This window comes from Eutrema salsugineum, unplaced genomic scaffold (genome assembly GCF_000478725.1).
Source record: "Eutrema salsugineum unplaced genomic scaffold, Eutsalg1_0 scaffold_4, whole genome shotgun sequence".
Classification (NCBI taxonomy): domain Eukaryota; kingdom Viridiplantae; phylum Streptophyta; class Magnoliopsida; order Brassicales; family Brassicaceae; genus Eutrema; species Eutrema salsugineum.
Genome location: NW_006256686.1, coordinates 13,573,787 through 13,601,691, shown reverse-complemented (window position 1 = coordinate 13,601,691; position 27,905 = coordinate 13,573,787). Strand labels below are relative to the sequence as shown.

Sequence of the window (27,905 nt, the reverse complement as noted above, 5' to 3'; positions counted from 1 at the left end):
TTATTCCTGCGGAGTCATTAGCTGATAGTGAAGACGAAGAATCCGAATCAGAGGAGGAAGAGGAAGTAGATGAAGAAGAATTATCTAGATGGAAGAAACGATCTATCTTTTTCAATCTTCCTTACTGGGAGGTATGTTATCATTTTACAACTTCATTTATATTTGTTAAATACACTATACATAATTTAAAGACTTTCAGTTAACATGTCTAAATGCAATCCATAGGAACTCCCTGTCAGACATAACTTAGACGTTATGCACGTAGAAAGAAATGTTGCAGCGAGCATCATTTCCACCTTGCTGCATTGTGGAAATTCAAAAGACGGTCTTAATGCTCATAAAGATCTACAAGTCCTTGGTATTAGGAAAGAGTTACATCCTAAAGCCAGAGGCAAACGAACTTACTTACCTGCAGCACCGTGGACTTTGTCAAAGGAAGAGAAGAGACTATTCTGCAAGCGTCTACATGAGTTCAAAGGACCGGATGGTTATTGCTCCAATATATCCAGGTGCGTATCATTAGAAGAGTCTAAGACAATGGGATTGAAGTCACACGATTACCATGTGCTCATGCAATAACTTTTACCAGTTGCACTTAGAGGTCTTTTACCGAAAGGGCCTAGAATAGCCATTACACGATTATGTGCATTCTTCAACAATCTATGTCAACGTGTTGTTGATAGGGAGAAAATATCAGGAATGGAAAACGAAATCGTTGAGACTATTTGTATGTTTGAGAGATTTTTCCCACCTAGTTTCTTTGATATAATGATTCACTTGTGTATACATCTTGGGAGGGAAGCTAGATTAGGTGGACCTGTGCACTTGCGATGGATGTATCCTTTCGAGAGATAAGTTGTCTATACAAGGGTTTTGATAAGTTTGCTTGCCGCATATTTCATCTTCCATTATCGTTATTCTTGTCTTCTTAATTCCTACCAGACACATGAAACTGTTGAAAGACTACGTCAAGAATCCTGCAAGACCGGAAGGATGTATTGCTGAATCATATCTAGCAGAGGAATGTATGCAGTTCTGCAGAGATTTCTTGAGGAAGACCACAAGTGTCGAAGGTAGACAAGAACGAAATACTGAATACGAAAGCACTTCTATACTCGAAGGCCAAGAGTAAACTCTTGTTTTGTCTTATTTAGCATTTAAAATATATGTCATATGTTTACATCTGTTTTTACAATTCACCATTAACGTTTGCAGAGTGTCAACATGAAATTACAAATGAAGTGTCTGTTATTCGACTGGGCTGGAACGGATGAAAAAGTTGGTGAAGGACGTATTTTGTCTGAAGAGCCTGGGGAATTTGTCAACAGTATACCCTTAGGCCCAAACTCGTACAAAGTTTTGGTGGAAACAGCGATTAAGCCAGAAGCTTATCTTTGGAGACCTGCTCGCAACGTCTTTAATATGGAGCAAGCAGTTGGAGAGATGATTGCATGGCCTCAAAATTTTGTGGTTCCCTTTAGCAGCGGATGTGAACCAGAAGACATTACGCCTCTGGTAAATATTCTTTCAGTACGGAATATTATAGTAGAGTTTATAGTAAAAGTAAAACTGTGCAATGCTTGACAATGGTTTCATTTGTTTACTGCTTCACAGAGTCCTAATACTAGCTCTCGGAACTTCTGCAAGCTGCTTGACTGGGCTAGAACTAACGAGGAAGTTGTTGCAGAGGGTCGTTGGCATTCTCGAGAGCCAAAAGCATTAGTCAACGGACTACCTCTCGGACCTAATGCAGTGAAGGTATTCGTCGATGTGGTTTTATGCCCAAATACCTTCCTCTGGAGGCCAACGACTGAGTTCTTAGATTTGGAGGATTCAGTCAACACCTTTGTCGCCTGGCCTGCTAATAGAGTAATCTTTGAGGCAAGTCCTGAAACGAGTTCTCCTATTGCTAACTCTGAATCAACTCCACCAGCTCCAATAAAAAAACCAATGAAAGCAATGTTAGAAAGTTCTACTCCTATAACTCAGGTAGGTTTTCTTACTAAACTTTCATTTGTTTGGTTTGTTTGGATTTGTTGATTTCGTGTATAGCTATATATTCAAAATGTCTTCGCTACAGGAATCCAACCAAATGGAAACGGGGAATGAAAATAAGAAGTGCTTGGTGATGGCTATTACTAGAAAGAAGCGAGTGATTGCTGAAGGACGTTGGTCCACAAACGATCCACCTCAAACAGTACATTTTGTTCCCTTGGGTCCAAATGCAGTTAAGGTGTGGATTGATGTTGTCAAAGTTAAAGATGCTTGCGTATGGAGGCCTTCGTCTGAGATCGAGTGCATGGAAGATGCAATAGGAACAGCTATTGCTTAGCCAGAGGATAAAGTGGTACTCGTCTAAATGCAGTAGTCATCTGATACTTTAGTTTTTATCTTCTCTGAACTTAAGGATGGTTTCGTTGAAGACATAACCTGATATGTGTTTATGGTTTTCTTTGTTGGAAATGCTTGTATGTTGCTGAAACATTAACCAGTACTCAGTTCTTCTATATGGAAAAGCAGATGCATTTCAATTTTTGTTTACCAGGTTTTGATATTTAGTAAGTGCATTTCTTGAGGTTTTGGATATATCGTATTTGGTTAAAAAAAACCTACATCGCCAAATTCAATAGCACGTAAGAACAGCTCCAACACTAAACAATACAGCGTGAAAAAATAGCTACAGTATATGATGTTGGAGCTAAAATATAATGCTACGACTCAACTAACAACAGCAATGAATTTCTCTTATAGTAAATTAGAATGTAGCTATAAAACCACGCTACTATAAAAGTGTCAATAACACAAAAATAAAGCTACAACATTTAATAATACAGCGTCTAATTTGTGCTACCGTATCATTTATAATAACATCATAACAATGCTATTATATATATGAATATAATAACACTTTCCATAAACGCTATATTAAGGGGTGTACTCTATTATAGCTCCGGCAGATACAGCGTTTATGAAAATGCTATGAAAGTACTTTCATAGCGTTATTCGTATGCTATGAATGTACATATTTCTTGTAGTGTATGTTGCTTTTGCTATGACTATTAACAAGAGTCAGGGACAATCACTTAAAGAAGTGGGGCTCTTTTTGCCTAGACCAGTTTTTTCTCATAGACAGCTATATGTGGCGTTATCTAGGGTCACATCAAAAAAGGGATTGAAAGTGCTTATTGTAGACAAAGAAGGAAAGTCTCAGAGAAAAACGATGAATGTAGTGTTCAAAGAAGTGTTTCAGAACTTGGACAAGAAGTTTGTAGAAGAAATCTGATGTCAAGAAGGTAATTTTCAATCTCTATAATACATTTTTTTAATATACTCATGACCAGATGGTCGCTAATACTATGTATTCTGGTATGAGATTGGTGGTTGCAGGTAACGAAGTGCTAATTTGTTACAAGATAATGAAACTCACGTTTTTGTTTGAAGAGATAAGCGAAGACCCTTAACCAGGACTTCAATGTTTTACAGGATTTCTGCCGCTAAGAATTAACTGGGCAATATATTTGTAGAATGTTTTGTTGCGTGAAGTATGCAACCTTTGATATTTTAATTTGGATTTTATTCAAACTTTCATATATGACAAGCAATTAGAGTGTTTAAATTTCAAGCTTTGATCTTATCTGCCATTGAATTTGTCATATAACAGATATGATAAACATTAATATATAACAGAAATGACAAACATTTACAGCAAGTGTCACTACGCCATTGCAAAACAGAAATGACTAGCATTTTGCCAACTCATTTTTTTAATAAAAGAGTTTGGAATCAGTACCTTCTCTTTCACAGCTTGCTCCCTGTCTGAGATTTGCTATTGTTTCTGTTACAAGCTGGTTACTGCATCAGTTACCTTTCAACGACGTTGTGTTAACAGAGCAAAACTGAGATTTTGAAATTTGCGATTTTGATGGACCAAGCTATGTACTTTCTGATACTTACTGTATGATGTTGTACAATTTCAGGTTGCAAAAGAAGCTTCTGATATGGTTCTTGCAGATGATAACTTCAGTACTATCGTCTCAGCTCAACAAGTGGTTGTCTCCATTCAAACTGAGAGGTGACTATAAGTATAATCAGTAGAAAGACAAGCAGGATCGGCTTCGACATTGCTATTTTTCCAGTTGTTTAAAACACCTGTTCCCAAAAACATCACGGAAAATTAGCCCAATACATAATCCTATACACAAGAGACCCAGAATCAAAATTGCCAAAACAAATTGTAAAAGAAAGCAATAAATTCAATTTGAATTCTCCTTTTACCTAAATCTAGTAGAGACAAACATATAGCATAATAAGACCTACCCAGAAAGGGCAAATGAGAGACAGTGATACAAAAGCATGTAAAAAAAAGGAGAACTTCCATTTTTAATTTGTAACTGTTTCCTTTATAGTCACATTAGCGATGACACAATGGGGAGATATTAAGATAACTACGAACTTACAGATCGAATTTAGTAAGAGGAATAACCAAACTTCATAATCGACCTCTCTAGGGTTTATTGGAACAGATTCATTTGTCAAAGAAAAAGGAATACTAAGTAAAAAGGAAAATCAAAGAAGAAGAAAAGAAGAAAAGGAGAAAAGCAAACAAAAAGGAAATCATCAAGAAAGAGCAAATGGAGAAAGGAAATTAGGTAAAAAGGAAATCATGAAGAACTAGTCATTTACTATTCTTGTTTAGAATTACAACTTTAGAATTAAGGTTTAATGTATTCTATATCAGAAACACAATATCTATCAAAGAGAGAAAGAAAAAAAAAATTAATAAAGAGAGAAGTTTTAAGAAAAATCTCAATATTCCAACATAGTATCAGAGCCAAGGTCCTGAGTGTTCTATTTTAGAGAAATCGTTTCGTGCAAACTTTGTGCTCGAAACCAATTCCGCTGCAGAAACGTTCGTGTAAAGATCGGGTTCGTGAAGAAAGAAAAAAAAAAGAAGGAATCGTGTTCGTGCAAAATCCGGGTTCGTGAAAGAAAAGATTCAAGAGTATACTGATAAAATCCAGGAGATTGTGAACCAGCTGAGCTTACTAGTAGAACAAAAGACAAATCACCAAGTCATCAGGAAGATACTAAATTCAATGCCAAAGAGTTATGCCGGATTAGCAGCATTAATGCAAGAAATTATTTATAAGAAATTTTGTGTTGTGGATGACTTTATTCATTTTCTGTCATGTTTGGGCTGTTATACGTAGTTTTCATTTTGTGAGAAATAACATTTAGAAGACGTTGAAAAAAAAATTAATTGAATTTTTTGCTTACCTCAGGAATTTTTTAATAATATTAAGTGACTTGGGAATATAGTTAGTGAGATTAGTTTATACTATATGAACCAAAATTTATTTGTATATATAACATTGAAATATTGTACTAAATATTAGTTATATTCATTTTGTGAGAATTAGGATTCATAAGATATTGATGAGCAAATTAAATTGTATATTCTGTTTATGTGAGGTTTTTTTTTAAATGTTTTGTGTCTTGAGAATATAGTTATCGAGATTAGTTTATATTATATCAAGTGAAATTATTTTCTATATATAATATTAAAATATAGTAATAAATATTAGTTATGTTTTCAATAAATGAACATTTGATATTTTTTTAAGGAAAAGAGTGCTGATGTGGACACCTTAGGAAGAGAAAAAACTCTCCTATTATATAATAGATTATGTTCTTTACAGAAAATTATAATTTACTTTAAATATATTTTCAGCTGTTATTATTTTTTTCTGTCAAATTGTTATCTTTGGCTTATCATTTATGTCCGCTTGATCATACATGAAATCGTAAGACAGCAGATCCATTATCATAAATATTTGATTTGATTATGAATTTATGATTCAGTATAATTGGATTTGGTTTTGTTTCTCATCATGTTAAGAAAAGTAAAGGAGAAAAAAAGAATACCTTTACTTTAGATCGGGGAACGTTATTTGAGAACCACAAAAAATAGCGTTACGAACGTTAAGACCAAAACAGCTGGAAGTTATGAAGACGGGCATGTGGTTGGTTATCTTATTTGGTAATAGAATGGGGGCTTCAATAATTACATCTATACCTATACCTAGAGTTATATATCGCCATGTATTCACATTTGTATCTATGTTGAGAAAAATGATGTCGTTCTGAAAAATGCTAATACTGTATATGTATTTGATATTTGCCTTTTTTTTTGTCCAAGATATTTGCCTTATTATAGGTCTGAATGGTAACAGTGTATTTGATTGTGTGGAAAAAGCGATTTTAGAGTGCGGAACAGTTTAATTGCAGTAAGTACGGAAGAATTCAACTGCAGTATTTACAGAAGAAATTCAATTGTGGTATGTGAAGAGTAATTCAACTGCGATACTTACAAAAAAACTATTTGTACGTTAAATACAAAATAAATAGTGTAAAATACTATTTAATTAGCGAAAAACAATATATATGCAATCTGATAGATATTTCAGAAACAAATATATTAAAAATATTAGTAAAATTATAAATTAGAAATGGTCAAAACATAATTTTTTTTTAAAGAAAAAAACTGTATTGATCCATTTAATTAATTTCATAATTTTTCTATAATTTTCAAATTTTTGTTATTCTTAAAATTTTAACATAATTTTTATAAATACAGTTAGTATATTAATATTTATAAAAAATTTAATTGTAATATAGAAAACTGCACATAAAAATAGAACCGCATCAAAAACTTAGCATAATTATTATTCTATATAAATTTTATTTTTTCTTCGTAAAACTAAAACCACATTTTACTATTCATATATTTATTAAAAATAGAAAAACGCACTACAGTTACAATAACTTTTGAGGATTGGTAACATAAAAGAAGATTTGTGAAATCCATCCTGCACCGCCGTTACCATTCATATATATATATAATAGGATTACATGTGCTCTTTCTTTAATGCGTTCTAACGCTTTCCGATGCATTAACTGCCAACTCAATACACATGAGATACCCAATGTACATCTATCTCTTTCTTAATATTTTACCGTTTTCGCAAAAATTAAAAATTAATTCTATAATAAAGTTAGAATTCATAAAATAATAATATAATATTTTTTGGGAACCTCTTATTAACTGATACAGACGTTCGTAGTCTAACAATTGAAAAGTTCTCTATAAAACCCGTTTCACCCTCATTCACACAATTGCAAAAAAAGAAATCATTAACATGTCTTCTGCACATCACTTTTATTATTTTTAATTTTATATGGACAAACCTTAGCATTATCCAGTGACGAGGCGACCTACAGTCGAATTTGCATAAAATGTTAGCTTATAGTTAATAGAATTTGCGTCAAACCAATCAACAACATTGGAATCCGGTAAAATGTATTGTCCATATCCTATAAATATTGGAATAATAGATTTGTTTTTATATCTACATTATGAATCACTTGTTTAGTAGAGAGTTTATGCGAAGTTATAAAATTTGGTATTCGTATAGAGAAAATGATTCAACGTTAGATTATGGTAGTCAAATAGCAAACTACTATATATTCCGACATTTATTATTGTAGTAATTGATTTCCTTACAATTATGGCTTTTCGTTACTTTAGTTTTGATGATGTAACGATTTTGAGAGGTTGTTATGATTATGATGGCTTTCAAAGTACTATCAAAATTTCTTATACGATGTTCTAGTACTATCAATGATTAATATAATTGATTTGTTTGGTTTAACACCTTAACAACTAACCATTCCCATTTAGTCATTCTATATGGTATCAGACTTTATTAAATATATTAAAAATCTGGTGAATAGACTAGTCGACAGTTAACTCACACTAAAAAATGAATCGGAAGGTAAAAGCTTGGATCATATTGGTTATTAAAAAATAAAATACCACAACAAGTTTTCTACATACTTTTGGTTAAGATTAATAGAAAAGTTCTGACCCCGAACCCCATACATCTCTCCATCAGAAAACTTCCAGCGCATAAATCGAACTAAGAAATTCAAAGACGCACAACATTTAAAGAGTCCGAGAATTCGGCAAATATTAATAAGCATTTGACGCAATTTAAAGAAATTATAGAATATAGAAAAATTTATAAAGAGAGTAGGTGGTAGTTATAAACACGCATTAATGGCATCTAACTAAAAACCTATAATAAAGATTGTTTCGCTTACAAGATCTTATACACAAATCCTCTCTCAGAAGTCAGACCAACGCATAAACAATGTCCAACGTCACAGTAATCGCCGCTATTATGATTGCAGCGTCGCTAACAGGACACGTGTCATCACAAATGGGTCCATCTCCTTCGTCAGGACCATCGGCTGCACCAGACTGCATGACGAATCTTTTGAACATGACGGACTGTCTCTCGTACGTTCAGGTTGGAGACGGCGGTGGTGCGGCCAAGCCGGACAAAGCGTGTTGCCCGGAGCTGGCGGGACTTGTGGAAACCTCGCCGCAATGCCTCTGTTACCTACTCGCCGGTGATATGGCGGCTCAGTATGGAATCAAGATTGATAAGGCGAAGGCTCTTAAACTTCCCGGAGTTTGCGGCGTCGTTACTCCGCCTCCTTCGCTCTGCTCTCGTAAGTCTTAAATTTCAACCTTGTCTCTGATCATTATTATTTATTTATTTATAATTTATGGAAGTTGTTTCATCAATAATATTCTTGCATGCAAATATAGTTATAGAACTACCAATGAACTTATTCACTGTATATAGAAAGAAAAGTTATAAAATCAGAAGTTAGGATCAGTCTACAAATGAGATGAAAATTTATTGAAACTTTTTTGGGAGATATTTAAAACATTTTTACTTGAATTCCAAAGATGTATTATGTTAGTTGATAGATGGTTTTGTTATTGAAGAAAAGATGTATTATGTTATTGAAGTCACACCATTAATTTTTTTTCCTAGCTATTTATATAAATTTACATATTATACCAACAGAACGATCTATCGAATGTTAGAATATGAATTATGAATAGCTTTCTTCTTGCCTTACTAATGTTAGAATATGAACAGCTTTCTTCTTGCCTTACTAATGTTAGAATTTAATTAAAACTAAGCTTTCAAAAAAATAATTTAAATGGAAATGTGATATGTATTGGCCGCACTATCTACCTAACTAGTTTACTACTCAGCTACTCTCACATTTAATAGGTTCCCCGAAAGTGTCACATGTTTTCAATCTTTTTGTCTTGATTTTTTTTGTACATATGGACGCGCGTTAATATGAGTTCAGATTCACATAATGTAAGGAAACGGATTTTGCTTATAATCTGTAATTAAGTAGCAGTTCAAAGAGCAAGTTCATACTGATGGATGACCTAAGAAATATATAATAAGAGAATTCGTATTTGGTTATTATTTTGTTTTTCTTTTAACAGTGTTTGGAGTTCCAGTTGGAGCACCTGAACCTATGGGCAACGAGGAAGCCTCCCCAGCCTTCGCTCCAACTTCAGGTAAACGATTTAATTTTATGAGTGTATATTTTGCTCATAAAGTTAACTGGATTATATAATGTGCATCTACACGGAAATTATTTTTAATTTATCAAATTTTGTAATATAATTTATGTTTTTATTTTTGTTTAGATATAATTTTCTATTAAGTGATAAATATTTATTTCTGTTTATATATAATTTGTTTCTATTAATTTATTATATTTAATATATATAGAACCATAATTAGAAAAACATTATTCTAACCCATTTGTTCATGTTAATTCAAAAAGTACAACAATTATAAAATTGTCATTAGAACATGTCTATTTATATTAATCTTAATTATAACCCGTCCTTTCATATTATTTATATATTTTATATACATTTTAAATTTAAATATTTAAAATTTTAGACTTATTTAATAAAATATACAATAATATATTATTTTTTTTTTCATTGAAAATATCATTGAAATTTGAATATTTAAATTAAATCTAAAATATAAGAATAATTTATTTTTGATTTTTTAAAATAATATAACCTATATTTAAGGAAATCTATAACAAATTTAAATTTTCTAAATTGTTTAAAAATTAAAATAAAAATATATTATTTTATTAATATTACATTAAATTAATTCATTTAGTAACATAAATAAAAGTTATCTAAAAACATAATAGTAGAAAACTAAGTAAAACCTGTTTGAAGACAAAACATGTTTCTATTTTAATAGTATAGATTAAAAAAAAAATTTGCTTGTGGACTAATGTGAATTGGTTCGATTTGTTTTTATTTAGTCCGATTAGGAAAAAAACACACGAAATTATAACCAACTTGACTATTTTCTTTTCCTTTTGATGAATTAAGTTAAAACTTTGTAGGTATTTGGTCTGTTTTTTTCCAGAGAATATGCATAACGGCAGAAGATAGTCATATTTTGCTCCGTGTTTTTTTAAATAATATGATTTCTTGTAAATTTAAACTATTAGTATACTATTTTCCTCGTAACACACTTTACATAATATTCTCTTTGTTTCACAAAAACCACAAAAGGGTCATTTTAACATATCTATACTATTAAAAGTGATACACATTTGGACTCTGTAGATAACATTTCACTACATCCAAACACTCTTTATTTTATTGAAAATACATTTTATTTTATATTTATGTTTAATTCCGAAAATATAGATATTAATTTACAATATTTTAGGTTAATTTTAATTTCTTAATATATATGTTAACTTCATGAAATATCAATAAAAAATTATTTTATTTTACATTAATAATACTTTCTCCGTTTCATAATGTAAGTTGTTTTGGCTAAAAACACAACTATTAAAATATTTACTTTTCTTTAAAAAAATATTATTTAATATATAGAAATTACAAATATTTTAACTAATCATTAAAAATACTAGATAATATAATTGGTCACACAATATACAACAAAAGTAAAAGTTGTTACCATATATTGTGAAAAAACCTCCAAACAACTTATAAAATAAAACTGAGAGAGTTATTCAAAATCTTTAAAATTTTATATTAATAAAAGATTATATTTTTTTTTTAAAATAGTTTTGAAAATTTAAAAAATTTTAGATTAGTTTGAATTTCCTAAAATAGATTAGATTAATTGTTATAGTCAGTTGTTATTTACAAGAATTATAAATCAGATATTAATTTAGATATAATATCAATATTCAAATTTAAATAATACTACATAGATGATAAACAATATGTTATTGTCTATTTCTATCATGATCAATCAGTCTAAAATTTTAAATGCGGTAATATAAGTGGACGGATTAGATTTATATGAACGGGTGGGTTTATAGCTATGTTTTTATAATTACATTTATATTTAATATTAGAAAAATTAATGTACAAAACAGATTATATCTAAATATAAAAAGAAAAATTTGTCACTTATTAACAAAATTATTTCTATAAAAATTATTTCTATACATAAAATAAAAACACATAAATTATATTAAATTTTTGATAAACAAACAAAAAATATTTCTGTGCGGATGCATAGATTAGAATCTAGTTTCACACTTAAAACAATCAGCAACTTTAGGAATTTTGTTTTGTCTTTTTGTAAGTACCTCTTTTTGTTTATGTGAATTTTACTATTATTTCGATTTATTTATATTTCTTGAGATTGACTTTTCCGAATCTTGTTTATTTTGGTTTGGTTTTGTACTTTTGTCCAATGTCCACCACTAATCGAAATGAAGACAGTAATAATCAGAACAGGAATGTTTGGTTTAATATTCATGTAGAGATTTTTTTTTGGTGGTAAACATAAAAAAAAAAAAGAAGAAGAAATGTTTGTCATATTTGATCCAGTATAGTTCATCCACAATTCTATCTTTTTTTTATTTATTTTATTTTTACTTTATTTCATCCTTCCCTCTTTAAAAGGGATAGCGTTTTCTACAGTTCTATCTTGATATATAAATTCAGGGGAAAAAAAAGCAATCCATTTTGAATACTAATAAGATAACTGAATTTGGAGAGGTACAGAATCACCAGGAGGATTTGCGTCGGGTCCTTCGGTTGGCAAAACGAGCGCAGCACCAAGCACTTCACCATATAATTTTCTCAATCTTATGATTTTTCCCGTATCTTTTGCACTTTATATCTATTGATTTATTTTTTCTCTTAATAGCACCATCATTATTCGTATTGTATTTTCTTAAAAGAGTATTGTTTCTATTGTAGGTTTTTTTTCCTGAATTTATTACTTTGTGTATCCATGGATTATTTTCGTTCATGTTATTGAATAAAGTTTATTGTCTTACAATAAAATTAATTAAAGGTTGACATAAAAAAATTGAGAAAAAAAAACTTTCTGCAATTTAGGCACCGGTATGTTTAAAACGTTCTGGTAAATACCAAAAGTATATCTGAAACAATTTTAGAAAAATATTTTATTATGAAATGTTATTATAGATGAACGGCTCTATAGAGTGGAGTAATTTTAAAAAAAATATATTATTTTGATATTTTTAAAAAATTTATAATATTATTAACTAATTATTATAAATAGGATTGTCAAACCAGACTAATCTATTTGTGTTATAAATAGACTAAAATATAAACTTAAACTTAATCTATTTTAACTTCTGTTTTAATATATATTTCAATACAATAATACAACTTATAATAAAAAAATTTGCAAGATTTTGAATAGATTTTTTTATTGATAAAATTATTTATATATAAAAATAAAAATAAAAAATAAAAAATAATATTTAATTTTTCAAAATAAAAAACTTTTATAATTTTTTTAGTAGTTTTGAAAGACAATTGTATCAGTTCTTATTTTAATTGTTCTTTGTTACTTGTAATAATATTTAATGTAATAAATTATAAATAAAATTTCTTTTTTTAAAAAAAATGAATCCTTAAATAATAGAATATAAATTCATAGCTGAAACAAAGAAAAAAAATATTTACAAACTAATCTATAATGAATTAAAATATTACAAAATAGAACATGTGAAACCACATCGTAAATCCTTAAATCCACACTTGAGAATTTAGAGTAACTTGTAAATAAATGAAATATGGGCAAGAACCTTTGTAAAGTACACCAATGTAAATAAAACAAAATTCGACGAAATGGATTTGTATTAATCGAAATATAAAATTATAAGGAGTTTAGAGAGAGCTCGCAGAGCATACAAAGTCTGGAATGAATAAAAGAGTGAATACAGAATCATGTTAAAAGGAAAGATAATCTATTTCCGGACCAAAATTATCATATCTGTCTAAATCCCTCTCAAATTTTGACCTTGTTTTAATCCGCATAAAAGCAAAGTTACAAATTTATATCACTTCGAAAAACAATTTTAACACCTATATATATCTCTACAAAATTGGTGGTTTCACTGATCTTGGAATTGATATTGCTAACTTTTTTATCAGTTTTTTTCTGATACGGTCTATGTTTCTGGGTGAATTTTGGCATTGATGGATTTTGCGAACAAAGAGTACGACGTAGCTTCCGATGTGCTTCTGCCGTTTGAGTCAATCGAGAAGACAGATTTTCTGTACAATCCCACGCTACAAACAGAATCAGTTCACTTCTTTGAGCGTAAGGAGGTAAATTTCGGAAGTGAAAATGACGCAGTATCAATTCTTGATGAGGAGATTGAAGAAGGGATAAATAGTTTCATGGGGAATATTGTTTCCCATAGAGAGAATCGCGGAAATGGAGAATCTGGATCGAATCGCCACATAATTGGTCGATTAGGGAAATGATGACGAGTCTTTGATACTGTAGCTCCTTGGGAATCGTTCTGTTGGAAACTTGGTTTAGGGCTCGGATTGAAGAAGAAGAATTAATATGTACGTCTCTATTTGAATATATTTAAAATTAATATGGATGTCTCTACTTTATTTGTTTTTATTAACTTATAAACTGTTAATTTTCTAAAATACTATAAAATATGTTTTAGATACAAACAATACCATATTTTCTTATACTAAAAAGCTTGAAGCTAAATGCTTCTCAGTATGTCTAGATAAGATTTAAAAGAGCAATTTTATTGGTCCACATCAATATTCAAAATTAAAAAAATTTACAAATTCTAATATTAATACTGAATAAACAAATTCTGTGTCTTTTTTTATTGGTTCACTTCAACATTGCAAATTAAAAAGGTTTTAAATTCTATTATTATTTTTAAAAATTATTAAAGATATAGAAATTATATATAAAATTTAGAGATAACTACCACCACATATACTTTTTATCTTTTTTATGACCACCAAAGACACTTCAGTATTTTGGTGGACTTATCTCATTTTGGTACACCCTTTTTCCCAATTATATCTTCCATCTACACTTACCCATTATTCACTACCATCTCGTTTTTTACCATTACTCTCATCGTCAATATTATTTTCACCATGCCCTATATCTTCTTCTCCGATCATCATTCTTCCCTCTCCGGTGTCTTCTTGTCCTGTGTCTCTGGTGAAAATAATTCTATCGCAAATTTCTAAAGATATTGCTCGTTTCCAGTTTTTCACCTCATCCACGAATTCTTTCTATTCTTCTTCAGAAATTTTCCATATCTCCATCTCAGATTCCGAGAATACAGTCACACGTTTTGCTACACGAATCTCACTGATATTTCGATATCATCCAAATTTCACGCATGAACAGTTCAGCGTTCGCGTTTTTAGGCACACGAAATGGCATCACTTTATCGAAAAACTCAGAAATATTTCCCCCTTCCAATTATCAATCGATTTGGTCTGAAATTCATGTCTGTGAATTTTCGAATGCTCAAACCAAACCCAGAATTGGTTACGCTTTCAATTTTTGATTACTAATCCATTTAATTAAACATGTTCCCTCACTGAAATAGATAGTCTTTAACTTAGATACACCAAAATTTAGCCACCTTACAATTATCAATCGATTTTGGTCTACAAATTCATGTCTATGAAATCTAGATTGCTCAAACTAAACCCAGAATTGGTTACAAATTCAATTTGTAGATTATGAATCAATTTAATTACACATGTTTCCTCACTGAAAAAGTTTATGGATATATATGTGTATCCATATATCATTACATAAATGGATAACTATCTGTCACTACATATTTAACCATATGTCATTTCTGAAATGGATATCTTAAAATGTATCCATATACACATATACTTATGGATTCTTTCGTTCTTTTCCCCAGCCGAGTCTTACAATTTTTCTTAACCATGTGTCATTATACGAATAGATATTTTTGTCCTTACGATATAATTAATATCCATATAAACATTCACTTTTGGATTTCAAGATCACCTCCCCTTTTTCAATGGTTTCGATGGTCTTTTTTCCCCAAAACGATTCTTAAAATCTAACCCTAAATCATTTAACTCCTCAATCTCACATATCACTTTCTCTTTCAATTTCTTTACACTCACAATGGAAAACTCATCATCATCTGCAAACTCATTCAACTCGAACTACAACCACCAAGAAGCTCCTCTTTGCCACTGCAGAAAACCGACGAAAATGACCCAGTCGTGGACCGATGAGAATCCTGGAAGAATGTTTTTCAGATGTGATACTCATGGGTTCTCAATGTGGGCGGACAAAGAGAAACCTTATGGTTGGCAGAAGGTTCGATTAATTGAGGCTAGAGAGCAGATTCGTCGTCAAAAAGACGAAATCAGAGAGCTTGAAGCCACTCTTCGAGAAACTCAGCAAGGGATCGATTCGAGAATTTCAGCAAATGTTACTGCAGAAATGTCTGCCGAGGAGAAGAAAAAGCGTGAATTTGAAGCAATGGCATCAAAAGAAAGGGAGAAATTGTTGCGCCAATTTGTGGTTGTCTCATGGGGAGGATTCATTGTAATTGCAGCAATGATACTTACAATGGTGAAGAAGTAGCTTTTGTGTCAGATGTTCTTAGTTTGCTTCTATAATTATATATTTTTTTTCCAGATGTTCTTAGTTTGCTTTGATGTCAACTGTTGTCTGGGATGTTCTTAGTATAATTTTGTTGTCGTTCATGTTTATCTCTTTTGTTGTTTTTCATATGAATGAAACTTGATGATATTTCTATTATATGAATGAAACTTGATATATTTCTACATTAGTCAACAAATGAATTTGACTGCTATAGTCCCATATTTATATATATATATATCCTTGTAATTTCCTAGTAACCATTAGTCATAAAATTAATGGACACACTTATGGACTTGTTATGTTTGAAACTTAATACAAATACAACGCTCCTGTATCCTTCGACAATTGTCCATGTGTCCTTATCCAAATGGATATTCATGGATGTGTTACTCCTCTTACTCATAACAGTTTGATATCTTATAGCCGTTCTATATTCCATAACCAGTCATCCATATGTTCGTAATTCATTTCTCAAACATTATGACTGATGGATGTACAATATGTTTAACTCAGCACGCCTCTGCAAAATTTAAATGTTAGTACGAAATATCTAATCTGCACAACAATCCATAACATTACATACGCATGGATATATATAATGCCTCACTATAAAACTTTTTTCATTTATTACCGTTTTTTCCTTTTTACTGCCTTTGTAATTTTTCCGTTGTTCTGGATAACTTCCGTTCTTACGCCTCCGTCATTCCCAGAACACCGCCATCTTTGACTCCGCCCACCGGACCGCCATCTTTATCTCCTCCTCGCTAGGTACACACTTTACTCTATTTATCTCTTCCTACGGCACTGTTTTTTTTCCCGAGGCGTGAAACTTACTATTCTACTCGCCATCCATGAACCCTAGTTCTTGATAGTAATTGATTTTGTGGATTTCCTTAAGTAATAAATTTTTCTTCTTTAATTCTTCTATAATTAAAAATTAACAACTTAATCAAAGTACTTTTGACTTCTGTTTTTCATATTTCTCGAGTTGTTTCGATCCGATGTACTTGAAGATTTTTTGTAATTTTTCTACCTTTTTTTATTTAGTTATCGCAATGGAGCCGGATTTAGGACTACCCACCCGTCTGTTTGCCACTGACCGGAACCCGATAAACCACATCAATGTTTACTCTAGACCGGACTTGCTTACTCATCTTCATCACACGCTAAAGGGAACTCCTGCGTTTGAATTCATTAGAGCCTCTTGTTTTGGCCCTTTATTCGACCTTCCGGCGCATAGGTGTCCTATTTCTTGCAAACTCATCCACACACTTCTAACCCGTCAACTCGTTACTAAAAAAAAGTACGAATTATGGATAGTTTTCGGTGGTCAACCATTTCATTTCGGATTCAAAGAATTCGGCACAGTCACGGGTTTGCCTTGTGGTGAGTACCCGCCAAAACTACGACCCTGATTACCAACCCCCTACCCCCAAAAATCCAGGTGATTACTGGAGGGATCTAATTGGTGATGATCCCAAAACTACGTTGGCTGACATCGCCGAACTGCTCTGTAAAAAGCCAGATATGCCTACGTGATACGATCATGGACCCAGAGGATGACCCAAACAATGGAATCGAGGTTCCGGAAGCACATTTGGCCGTACCGGATGGACCTATGACGCGATCCAGAGCTAAGAAGCTGGCAGGAACGGTCCAGGCTGTACTTAATGGGATCAAGATTGGACCAGGCGACCCAGCATCACCCAAGATCGTGACCGTGCTCATGAACGCCGGCTGTAACTAATCTGGTCCGGGTGATGGCTTAATACTCTTTTTCCTTACACCCGGGTTTGTCCCAATGGGTTTACCGGGTGGGGTTTTAACGAGGTTAAGTCCATTGCCCATCTCTCGACCTAGGTTGGTTTGCGGTCTGGTTCATGGGTCGGAATAGCAAGAGTCATTTTCGGCTTGGCAACTCAAGAGTCAGTCAAAGGCCAGCCGAAGAGTCAGTCTTTAGTTCATTTATTTCGGTCAAGACTTTATTAATTTTTCTGTCATTTCCAAGTTTGTCTCTTGAGCTACTTCGCCTCCTATATAAAGGCTTGTACCCCTTCTCATTTTGATTCATTCACTTATCAAATAAAATCTGAGTTTTCTCCTTTGTTCTTTTAGAACTTTTTCGATTCCTTAGGTGGTTAGCCTCTTGAATCTTTTCGGTTTATCAAGTTCAATCCATAGAACTTGACGCAGCCTTCACCCAGTTGTCTCGTTGGGACGTTCAAGTAGTTAAAGGGGCTTAGGGATTTTCGGGAACCTAGTTCTCACGCCTTAACATCCTTTTTCCGCGGATCCAATCAGCCAGCTTAGTCACCCCCTTGTTTCAAGCCTTTCACCGCGAGTTTGGGCCTAAGGATCTTCGGGTTCCAACCCACCCCTTAGCATCTTCTCCGTGAATCCGTTTGGAGTCAAGGATCTATCCATCCGATACCGACCAAGTGTGTGCCGTTCTTTGGGAATTCGTATCAAGTGGTATCAGAGCCACGCACTTGAAGAAAGCGGTATTATCTATCTTTTTGTCTTTTCAAATTCCGTCTTATCCTTTCTTTCTTTTGTAATTCCAGATCTATTTAAAAAAAAAAAAAAAAGAAGAACCAAAGTTAAAAAAAAAAAAAAGAGGGATCTGTGGAAATCAAAAATCTTTTCTCTCTATCTTCTCTTTTTTCTTCATAATCGCTTGATATTCTGAATTGGTTTAGAGTTCTACATCAAGTTTTGATTTAGTTCTCTTAGAACCGAGGAGATTATCTTGAGTGTTTGTGAGATCATTAAGAGGGTTGAGTGAAACACCGAGTGAAACACTTAGTGAGAATTTTTACTAACTTGTTTGTTTGTTTTGCGAGGTACTATATGTCTTCTAGCGAAGATCCATCCTCTATTCGGTCAAAGGAAGTAAGAAAAGTCACTATGAACCATAGGCTGGACCAGATTACTCAGCTGCTGGATCACATGAACCAGCGTATGGAACGATTGGAAGTGGATCAGCCTAGACGGAACAGAGGAGCTGATCGCAGTGACCAGGAGGACCCAACCCGGAGGGAGAGAAATCATAACCGAAATGAGTATGTCAGAGACAACCCATTCTACGCTGACGGTCATACCTCGGGTGGTAGTCGGGTACGACCCAGACGCGGCCGAGAAGATAGACGTGGTCAAAACCCTGTACCGAACCACGGTCGTGAGAGATACAACCCAGATCCAAACCGCGGCCATAACCGGGAGGAGGTTCGACAAGACCGTAACAATCAAGGGCGGGAACAATACGAACCTGAACCAGTCCAAGCCCGAAACGACAATGACCTTGGAGGCATGAAGCTGAGGGTTCCATCTTTTTATGGTACAACCGATCCAGATGCGTTCCTTGAGTGGGAAAAGAAGATCGACATTTTGTTTGGTTGTCAGAACTTCTCAGAAAGAAAGAAGATCAACCTGGCTGCCACCGAGTTCCATGGGTACGCGGTAGACTGGTGGGACCAAGTTGTTACCAACCGGAGAAGGAACGGCGACTGACCGATCGAAACTTGGGACGAGATGGCACGGATGATGAGACGAAGATTCGTACCGAGCCACTACCATCAAGAGTTGCACACTCGACTCAGACGTTTGACCCAGGGATCCAAGAATGTTGAGGAATATTACCAAGAGATGGATCGGCTAATGCTGAAAGCTGATACGGTAGAACCGGAGGATGCGACCATGGCCCGGTTCTTGAGTGGCCTCAACCGTGATATACAAGACCGTATGGAGCTGCAGGACTATCGGGACATTGGAGAGATGTACCACAAGGCGGTCCTAGTGGAACAACAGCTGAAACGCAAAGGCACCAACCGACCCGCCTATGGTTCCAGTTCGCGACCTACAGATAAGCCGAGCTACCCATCTCGATCCGACGCTAAGCCCAGGACGGATTCCAAACCCAGCTCTTCTGCACCCGACTTCAAAGGAAAAGCCGAGGCTACACCGGCTAGACACCGCGACATTGAATGTTTTAAGTGTCGAGGTAAAGGTCATTATGCTAATAAATGTCCGAACCAACGAACCATGTTGCTTCTTGACTCAGGTGAAATCGTGTCCGACGGAGAGGATACTGGACCGATTTATGACGATGAGGAAGATGAGGAACGAGCAGCAGAAGGTGAATTGCTCGTTGCCCGGAGAGTCCTACTAGCTCAGGAACCCGTAAAAGAAGCAGATCAGCGAGAGAACCTATTTCATACCCGGTGCTTGGTAAAGGGTAAGGTCTGCAGCCTGATCATCGATGGAGGCAGCTGTACGAACGTGGCAAGCACTACAATGGTGGAGAAACTTGGCCTGGAGACGCACAAGCACCCGCAGCCTTATAGTCTCAGGTGGCTAAACAACCAAAGGCAGCTAAAGGTCACCAAGCAGGTCTCGGTTCCATTATCTATCGGACGGTACGAGGATGAGATCATGTGTGATATGTTGCCGATGGAAGCCGGTCATATCCTTTTGGGCCGACCTTGGCAGTATGATCGCAAGGCCATTCACGATGGCTTCTCCAACAAGCATATGTTCGAGCACCAAGGCCGCAAGATCACCCTAGCGCCTTTGTCTCCGCAAGAAGTCTATCTAGACCAGATCAAACTCGAGCAAAGTCACAAAGGAAAAAGCATTGTGAGTGACCCTCTAAACACTTCCACTAAATCTGAGAGTCTGAGAAAAACCCCAGAAACGGCCTTAGAGAGTTTACCCGTGAGGAAAGAAACTCTTTTTGTGAGGCCAAGTGAACTTAAGCACGCCGTGCTTACGAGACAACCCTTTGTCTTGTTAATGTTTAGAAATGCTTTGGCTAGCCTTACTGACCGTGAGCCGGATCTTCCGAGCAGCGTTTTGCCTCTTTTGCAGGAATACAAGGACGTCTTTCCAGAAGAAAGCCCAAGTAGATTACCTCCCATCCGCGGGATAGAACATCAGATCGATTTTGTTCCTGGTGCGTCCTTACCAAACCGACCCGCATATCGAACCAACCCTGTTGAAACAATGGAACTACAGCGGCAGGTCGGAGAGCTGATGGAGAAAGGACATATACGAGAGAGTATGAGTCCTTGCGCGTTCCCGGTCTTACTTGTGCCAAAGAGGGACGGCACTTGGCGTATGTGCGTTGACTGTCGTGCAATCAACAATATTACGGTAAAATACAGACACCCCATTCCTCGTTTGGATGATATGCTTGATGAACTTCACGGATCTTGTCTTTTTTCTAAGATAGATTTGAAAAGTGGCTATCACCAAATACGGATGAAAGAGGGGGACGAATGGAAAACAGCCTTTAAGACTAAGCATGGGCTGTATGAATGGTTGGTAATGCCGTTTGGCTTAACCAACGCCCCTAGCACTTTCATGAGACTTATGAACCATGTCTTGTGGTCGTTCATAGGTGTTTTTGTCGTTGTGTACTTTGATGACATCTTAGTCTACAACAAGAATTTGGTCGAGCACTTAGAGCATTTGCGGTTAGTCTTAGAAGTGCTTAGGAAGGAACAATTATTTGGGAACTTGAAAAAGTGTACTTTTTGCGCGGATAGTGTTGTGTTCCTAGGCTTTGTTGTAGGTGCCAATGGGATCCAGGTCGACGAAGAGAAGATCAAAGCGATCAAAGACTGGCCCAGTCCCAAGACGGTTGGAGAGGTCCGAAGCTTTCACGGCCTGGCCGGTTTCTACCGACGGTTTGTAAAAGACTTCAGTACCATAGCAGCGCCTCTCACCGAAGTAATCAAAAAGGAAGTTGGCTTTAAATGGGGCACGGCACAAGAAGAGGCGTTCCAACTCCTTAAAAACAGGCTAACTCATGCACCTCTCCTTTCTTTGCCTGATTTTATGAAAACCTTTGAAATTGAGTGCGATGCCTCCGGTGTAGGTATTGGTGCGGTCCTAATGCAGGAGAAACGACCTATTGCCTGCTTCAGTGAGAAACTTGGTGGCGCGACCTTGAACTATCCCACCTACGACAAGGAGCTTTATGCCTTGGTCCGTGCGCTCCAAACCTGGCAACATTACCTCTGGCCAAAGGAGTTTGTGATTCATACGGATCATCAATCTCTTAAACACCTCAAGGGCCAGCAGAAATTGAATAAGCGGCATGCCAGATGGGTGGAGTTTATTGAAAGGTTTCCGTACGTGATCCAGTACAAACAGGGAAAGGAAAACGTTGTGGCCGACGCCTTGTCCCGAAGATACACCCTGATCTCGACCTTAGACGCCAAGGTCCTCGGTTTTGAAATGATCAAAGAAGCCTACACCTCCGATCCAGATTTCCAGGAAGTTTATCAATCCTGTTCTAAATTTGCCACTGGAAAATATTTTCGGAGTGATGACTTCTTGTTTTATGAAAACCGCCTTTGTATACCTAATGTTTCCCTTCGTGATCTGCTTGTTAGGGAAGCTCATGGCGGCGGTTTGATGGGACACTTTGGAGTGACCAAGACTCTTCGTGTGGTCCAGGATCATTTCTTCTGGCCGCACATGAAAAGAGATGTGGAAAGAATTTGCGGCCGATGCATCACCTGTAAGTATGCTAAATCCAAAAGCCAGTCCCCAGGTATGTACACTCCGTTACCCATTCCTAGCTCTCCTTGGACGGACATTTCTATGGATTTCGTGTTAGGATTGCCAAGAACTAGGACGGGTCGTGATTCTGTCTTTGTTGTGGTCGATAGGTTCTCAAAAATGGCTCACTTTATATCTTGTCATAAGACTGATGATGCGTCTAATGTGGCTGATTTGTTCTTTAGAGAAGTGGTTAGGTTGCACGGAATGCCTAGGACTATAGTTTCTGACCGCGATGTTAAATTCCTTAGTTATTTTTGGAAAACGCTTTGGTCAAAACTAGGTACTAAGTTATGCTTTTCCACCACTTGCCACCCACAGACCGACGGTCAAACCGAGGTCGTTAATAGAACCTTGTCCGCACTGCTTCGTTCTGTTATTAAAAAGAACCTTAGGACGTGGGAAGATTGTCTACCACATGTAGAGTTTGCTTATAACCATGCAGTTCATTCTACTACATTGTTTTCCCCGTTTCAAATGGTTTATGGTTTTAATCCACTTACTCCTCTTGATCTTACGCCTTTACCTTTGTCTGAGCGTGTAAGTATGGATGGGAAGAAAAAGGCCGAGCTTGTCAAGCAGATTCATGAGAAGGCCAAGCAGAACATTGAAAGGAAGACCGAGCTTTACAAGAAGCACGCTAACAAGGGCCGGCGCCAAAAAGTGTTTGAACCAGGCGATTTAGTATGGGTCTATTTGAGGAAGGACAGGTTTCCGAAGGAAAGAAAGTCCAAGTTATTGCCTCGTGTGGATGGTCCCTTTACGGTCCTTGAACGGATCAATGACAACGCCTACAAGCTTGATTTACAAGGTAAGTACTTAGTCAGTACCAGCTTCAACATTTCTGACCTCATTCCCTTTGTCGCAGATGGACCAGACTTGAGGACAAGTCCTTTTCAAGAGGGGGAGGATGATACGATCATAGACCCAGAGGATGACCCAAACAATGGAATCGAGGTTCCGGAAGCACATTTGGCCGTACCGGATGGACCTATGACGCGATCCAGAGCTAAGAAGCTGGCAGGAACGGTCCAGGCTGTACTTAATGGGATCAAGATTGGACCAGGCGACCCAGCATCACCCAAGATCGTGACCGTGCTCATGAACGCCGGCTGTAACTAATCTGGTCCGGGTGATAGCTTAATACTCTTTTTCCTTACACCCGGGTTTGTCCCAATGGGTTTACCGGGTGGGGTTTTAACGAGGTTAAGTCCATTGCCCATCTCTCGACCTAGGTTGGTTTGCGGTCTGGTTCATGGGTCGGAATAGCAAGAGTCATTTTCGGCTTGGCAAATCAAGAGTCAGTCAAAGGCCAGCCGAAGAGTCAGTCTTTAGTTCATTTATTTCGGTCAAGACTTTATTAATTTTTCTGTCATTTCCAAGTTTGTCTCTTGAGCTACTTCGCCTCCTATATAAAGGCTTGTACCCCTTCTCATTTTGCTTCATTCACTTATCAAATAAAATCTGAGTTTTCTCCTTTGTTCTTTTAGAACTTTTTCGATTCCTTAGGTGGTTAGCCTCTTGAATCTTTTCGGTTTATCAAGTTCAATCCATAGAACTTGACGCAGCCTTCACCCAGTTGTCTCGTTGGGACGTTCAAGTAGTTAAAGGGGCTTAGGGATTTTGGGGAACCTAGTTCTCACGCCTTAACATCCTTTTTCCGCGGATCCAATCAGCCAGCTTAGTCACCCCCTTGTTTCAAGCCTTTCACCGCGAGTTTGGGCCTAAGGATCTTCGGGTTCCAACCCACCCCTTAGCATCTTCTCCGTGAATCCGTTTGGAGTCAAGGATCTATCCATCCGATACCGACCAAGTGTGTGCCGTTCTTTGGGAATTCGTATCACTACGGGTACGAAAATTCGTCTCGCTTTGCTTATTATTGTCGACGGTGTGCTCATCGCTAACTCCCAAGTTCACAAACCGTCTTGAAACTACGTCCGGATGCTGGAAGATTTAGATGTTTTTTTAAGATTCCCGTGGGGTCGTGAATCTTTTTACCGGACCATCTGCTGTATGCGTCCTGCCAAGAAGGGTTCCACCATAAATGAGGATTCAGTTGAACTATTCCGTCAACAAATGCGCCAAGCTACTTTTAGGCTGCAAGGTTTCCCATTAGCACTGAAACTTGTTGCCTTCCGTGCATGTCCTTTACTACCATCTAAGTTACCAAAGGACTCTGACCATCCAACATTGCTGGAATGGACTACTGTAACATTCTCAAAAGGGAATGCTCTGTCTCATTTAGACGTTATAGAAATAGAATTCTCAGACGCGGTCAGTTCTCTCTTACTCTCCTTTTAATACCAATTATAAGACGTTGTCATGTAATTATTATTTCTTCAAACAGCTCGTTGTCCACCCGCTTATACCGATAGATCAGCCTGATACCGAGGGTTGGGGAGATTGGGATGATGTAGTTAGTGACAAAAAAGTCGACCACCTTGATCTTCTTGTCAATTAGGGTCATGCTTTCCAAAAGTCGAATTGGCATGGTGGAGATTCAGCAGAACAATTGACAACACATAACCCAACCGTGCCAAAAAGGGAACACCAGAAACACATCCTCAATAGGAGAACAAAGACGTCGTCTCCCCCATGCCCATATTCACTTCGCCCAAGGCAAGTCACACCAAAAAAAAAGTCCACTCGTAAACAGAAGCAAATCCATGACTATCTCAGCCTCTGCCGCGTGACTTGCATTCCCAGGTCAACATACTTGCCAAGCAGGTTGAGACACTGACGGCCCGTGTCCAGAAACTAGAAGGCAAAAACACGTTTCGCAACCACTCAGGCCTCAATCATTTTTCAAGGATGGGACTATGTTCGTCAAAGCTCAGAAGGAAAAGGGCGCGCCAGCAATCTAAGGGGTGTGAAACGTCTAAAAGTCAAAAAGATGTGCTAGCCAACAATTCACAAGCTGAGCCGTTTGATCCGACTGAGCGTACTTTAAACCAGGTCTAAAAAGTTTAAATCTTATATCTAATCTAGATATTTTGGGATCACAAATGTCCTCCTAAAATACTGGCATGTCCAAATGGATATCTATTTTTGGTCTCATTTCAAATTTGTCATATCCATTTTCATCGTCGATAGCTATATCCATTTTGCCTTGAAAAACTCTTGCTATCGCCAAATTGCTCTTTCTTTTACCAAACATATAACATGATTATACAGGAGTCCGCTGCATTCAAACCGGGCCTTAACCTTGTTGACCAGTACCGTTCAGTGTCGCACTAAGACGTTCAAACTTATCCATACCATACAGAACGGGATAATCTAATGGATGTTGATGAGATCGATCCACAGGTATCTTTCTTACAAACAAATCAAAGCGTAAAAGAAGTCTGCAGACGTCATTCACTCTTCCAATTTAATGCTATTCGCAGACCGTTTTCTTTGTATCAGAACATGGCCTTATCACATCAGAAAATCCTAACACGACCTCTAATGTAATGTCTTACGCCTTTACCAAAAATATTGAAAACGATACGCTCTTATACTAGTTTGATATTAACTTTTACATTCCGTTTTTAAACTTCTAGGTACAAACACCCTTCCTCGGAAACATGGTCCAGGTACAATCTACTTTAATCAGCGACTTGTGGGACGCTGGTGGCCTTATATATAACAGCATCATCAGCAACTCCAGCGTACTAGTTGGGTCCCGCTGTCTATTATATTTCCTTCTCACTTACTCTCACTTAACGAAAATTACGCTTCCCCATTACATATATTTCAGGAGCATGTTGAATTCGATCCAACACAAACCAATCATCAAAACCTCAACGCTGGTACAGACACAGCTACACCAACAATCCATTCCATCGTCCATGATGATTATTATTCAGCTGATCGCTATCTCGTTAACATGCCCAACTCCTCTGCAAACTCTGGAGGTCCGATTTCTCCTTCCAACAATGAAGACATTTTAATGTCTACTCTTGATGAGAAATTAGTTTTCTCAATCCCAAACAACGATGCTCTACATCCACTGCACCCTACCATATTTCCAGCTCACGAGGTTCTCTTTAGACCTTTTTCAAAATTTTACCTTATTCAGACATTTCAGTTGAATACTACTATTAATTATGTCCGTCATAGAACTGTCCATTTATACAGGCAAGCGGAATAAAAACACTCAAAACTGCGGCAGGCAAAGCGAGTACAACAACTCAATCTTCACCACCTGATGACCAAGACATTCAGGATCTTAGTGATTCTTCTGAGTGCTCTGAAAGGAAACCACAAAGCCTTTCATCACCTGAGAAAGAACTAACCTTATTATTCCTTAACAAACCCACAAATACAATCAAACCGCTTTTCCAAAAGTGGATCAAAAGGAATACAAGTTCTTTCACAAAACCTTGCTCGCTAATCGACAACGGTAAGCTTCTCTAAACTAACATCGTCTGATTTCACATCACCGAAACTAATAATATGATATGTCTCCTATACTACAGGTCACACTATCAGGGCCCCCTCTTCTTTTGAGAAAACGAATTCCTCGTAAAACTAGCAACCCCGAAACAATGGGTTAACTCAATTGTATGGACTGTGTATCATCCACTTTTTCATTGGTTAACTCGTTCGGCAGACTTTAGTTACCAGGTTATTTACTTTTTTATATCCACTTTTGTAGCATATGGACGTACTTATGAGGTTCCTTGGAAGTCGTCACGAAACTATCCTCACAACCAATCGAGCCTGTTTTGCGACCCCTTAGCTCATTAGCCATCTACAAGGCAAATACCAAGCTTTCAAAGCTTCTAAAGACAAATCCAAGCACCGTTGGGACGAACCGTTTTCAAAATACATCCACCTTAATGGAAAAAGGTTGTTCGACGATGTCGACACCATATATGCCCCGATGAATTGGAACGACGCTCACTGGATTGGCTTGGTTATTAATCTACCAGGTTGGTCTGTTGAGATTCTAGACTCATTTCCTACATTAAATGACCAACCCAATGTCACTCAGTTCATGGAACCAGTGTCTACCCTCCTACCATATATCCTAAACAAACAATGTCCGAATGATGTTACAAAGGAGCACGGCTGCCGGGCGTTCCGTTTTAAACGTGTAGACGGTCTTTATCAAAACAAACAAGGTGGTGACTGCGGTCCGGTCTCAATCAAGTTTTTGGAGCTGCACGCTAACAGAGAATTGGTAGAGGGGCTCAATACTTTCAAAAACAAGGATATCGATGCATTTCGAAAGTCTTTGTACGTGAATAAGTGCCTATCCCCATCAGGTTCCCCTTAAATTTATTCCGTCCGCAAACTCTAGCAGTCTAATGGTGCATGGTCTGTTGTTTTATTATAACTTAATTCCCTTTTTGACAAACATACAATCATGTTAGATATGTTAACCACCTAATTATGCTATTTTGTTTTGTAAGAATAACTTATGTGGAAACAGTTATCCAAATAGATTATTGATAACGGTTAAGTTGTGTTTTA

General features: G+C 36.2%; 2 protein-coding genes and 1 long non-coding RNA gene across 4 annotated transcripts; 2 read left to right on the top strand and 1 right to left on the bottom strand.

The window, feature by feature from the left end:
• Window positions 1–3,760: 3,760 nt before the first annotated feature.
• LOC112084628 lies at window positions 3,761–5,032 on the bottom strand. Its single transcript, XR_002898297.1, has 3 exons — window positions 4,458–5,032; window positions 3,955–4,149; window positions 3,761–3,865 (listed from the first exon to the last, which is right to left on the bottom strand). It is a non-coding gene; the product is annotated as an uncharacterized LOC112084628 (long non-coding RNA).
• Window positions 5,033–8,170: 3,138 nt separating this feature from the next.
• Window positions 8,171–12,248, top strand: LOC18013645 (non-specific lipid transfer protein GPI-anchored 2). 2 transcript variants are annotated; one of them, XM_006419086.2, is made up of 3 exons: window positions 8,171–8,577; window positions 9,383–9,457; window positions 11,972–12,248. In XM_006419086.2, exons 1-3 carry the CDS (start codon window positions 8,214–8,216, stop codon window positions 12,094–12,096), a joined length of 564 nt encoding a protein of 187 aa, XP_006419149.1. In that variant the 5' UTR covers window positions 8,171–8,213; the 3' UTR covers window positions 12,097–12,248. The 2 variants fall into 2 exon arrangements, with proteins under 2 accessions (XP_006419149.1, XP_024009563.1); XM_024153795.1 differs by having other exon boundaries at window positions 11,964–12,105.
• A 3,141-nt stretch (window positions 12,249–15,389) lies between these two features.
• LOC112084550 lies at window positions 15,390–15,857 on the top strand. Its single transcript, XM_024153700.1, has one exon. It carries the CDS (start codon window positions 15,390–15,392, stop codon window positions 15,855–15,857), a length of 468 nt encoding a protein of 155 aa, XP_024009468.1.
• Window positions 15,858–27,905: the final 12,048 nt, after the last annotated feature.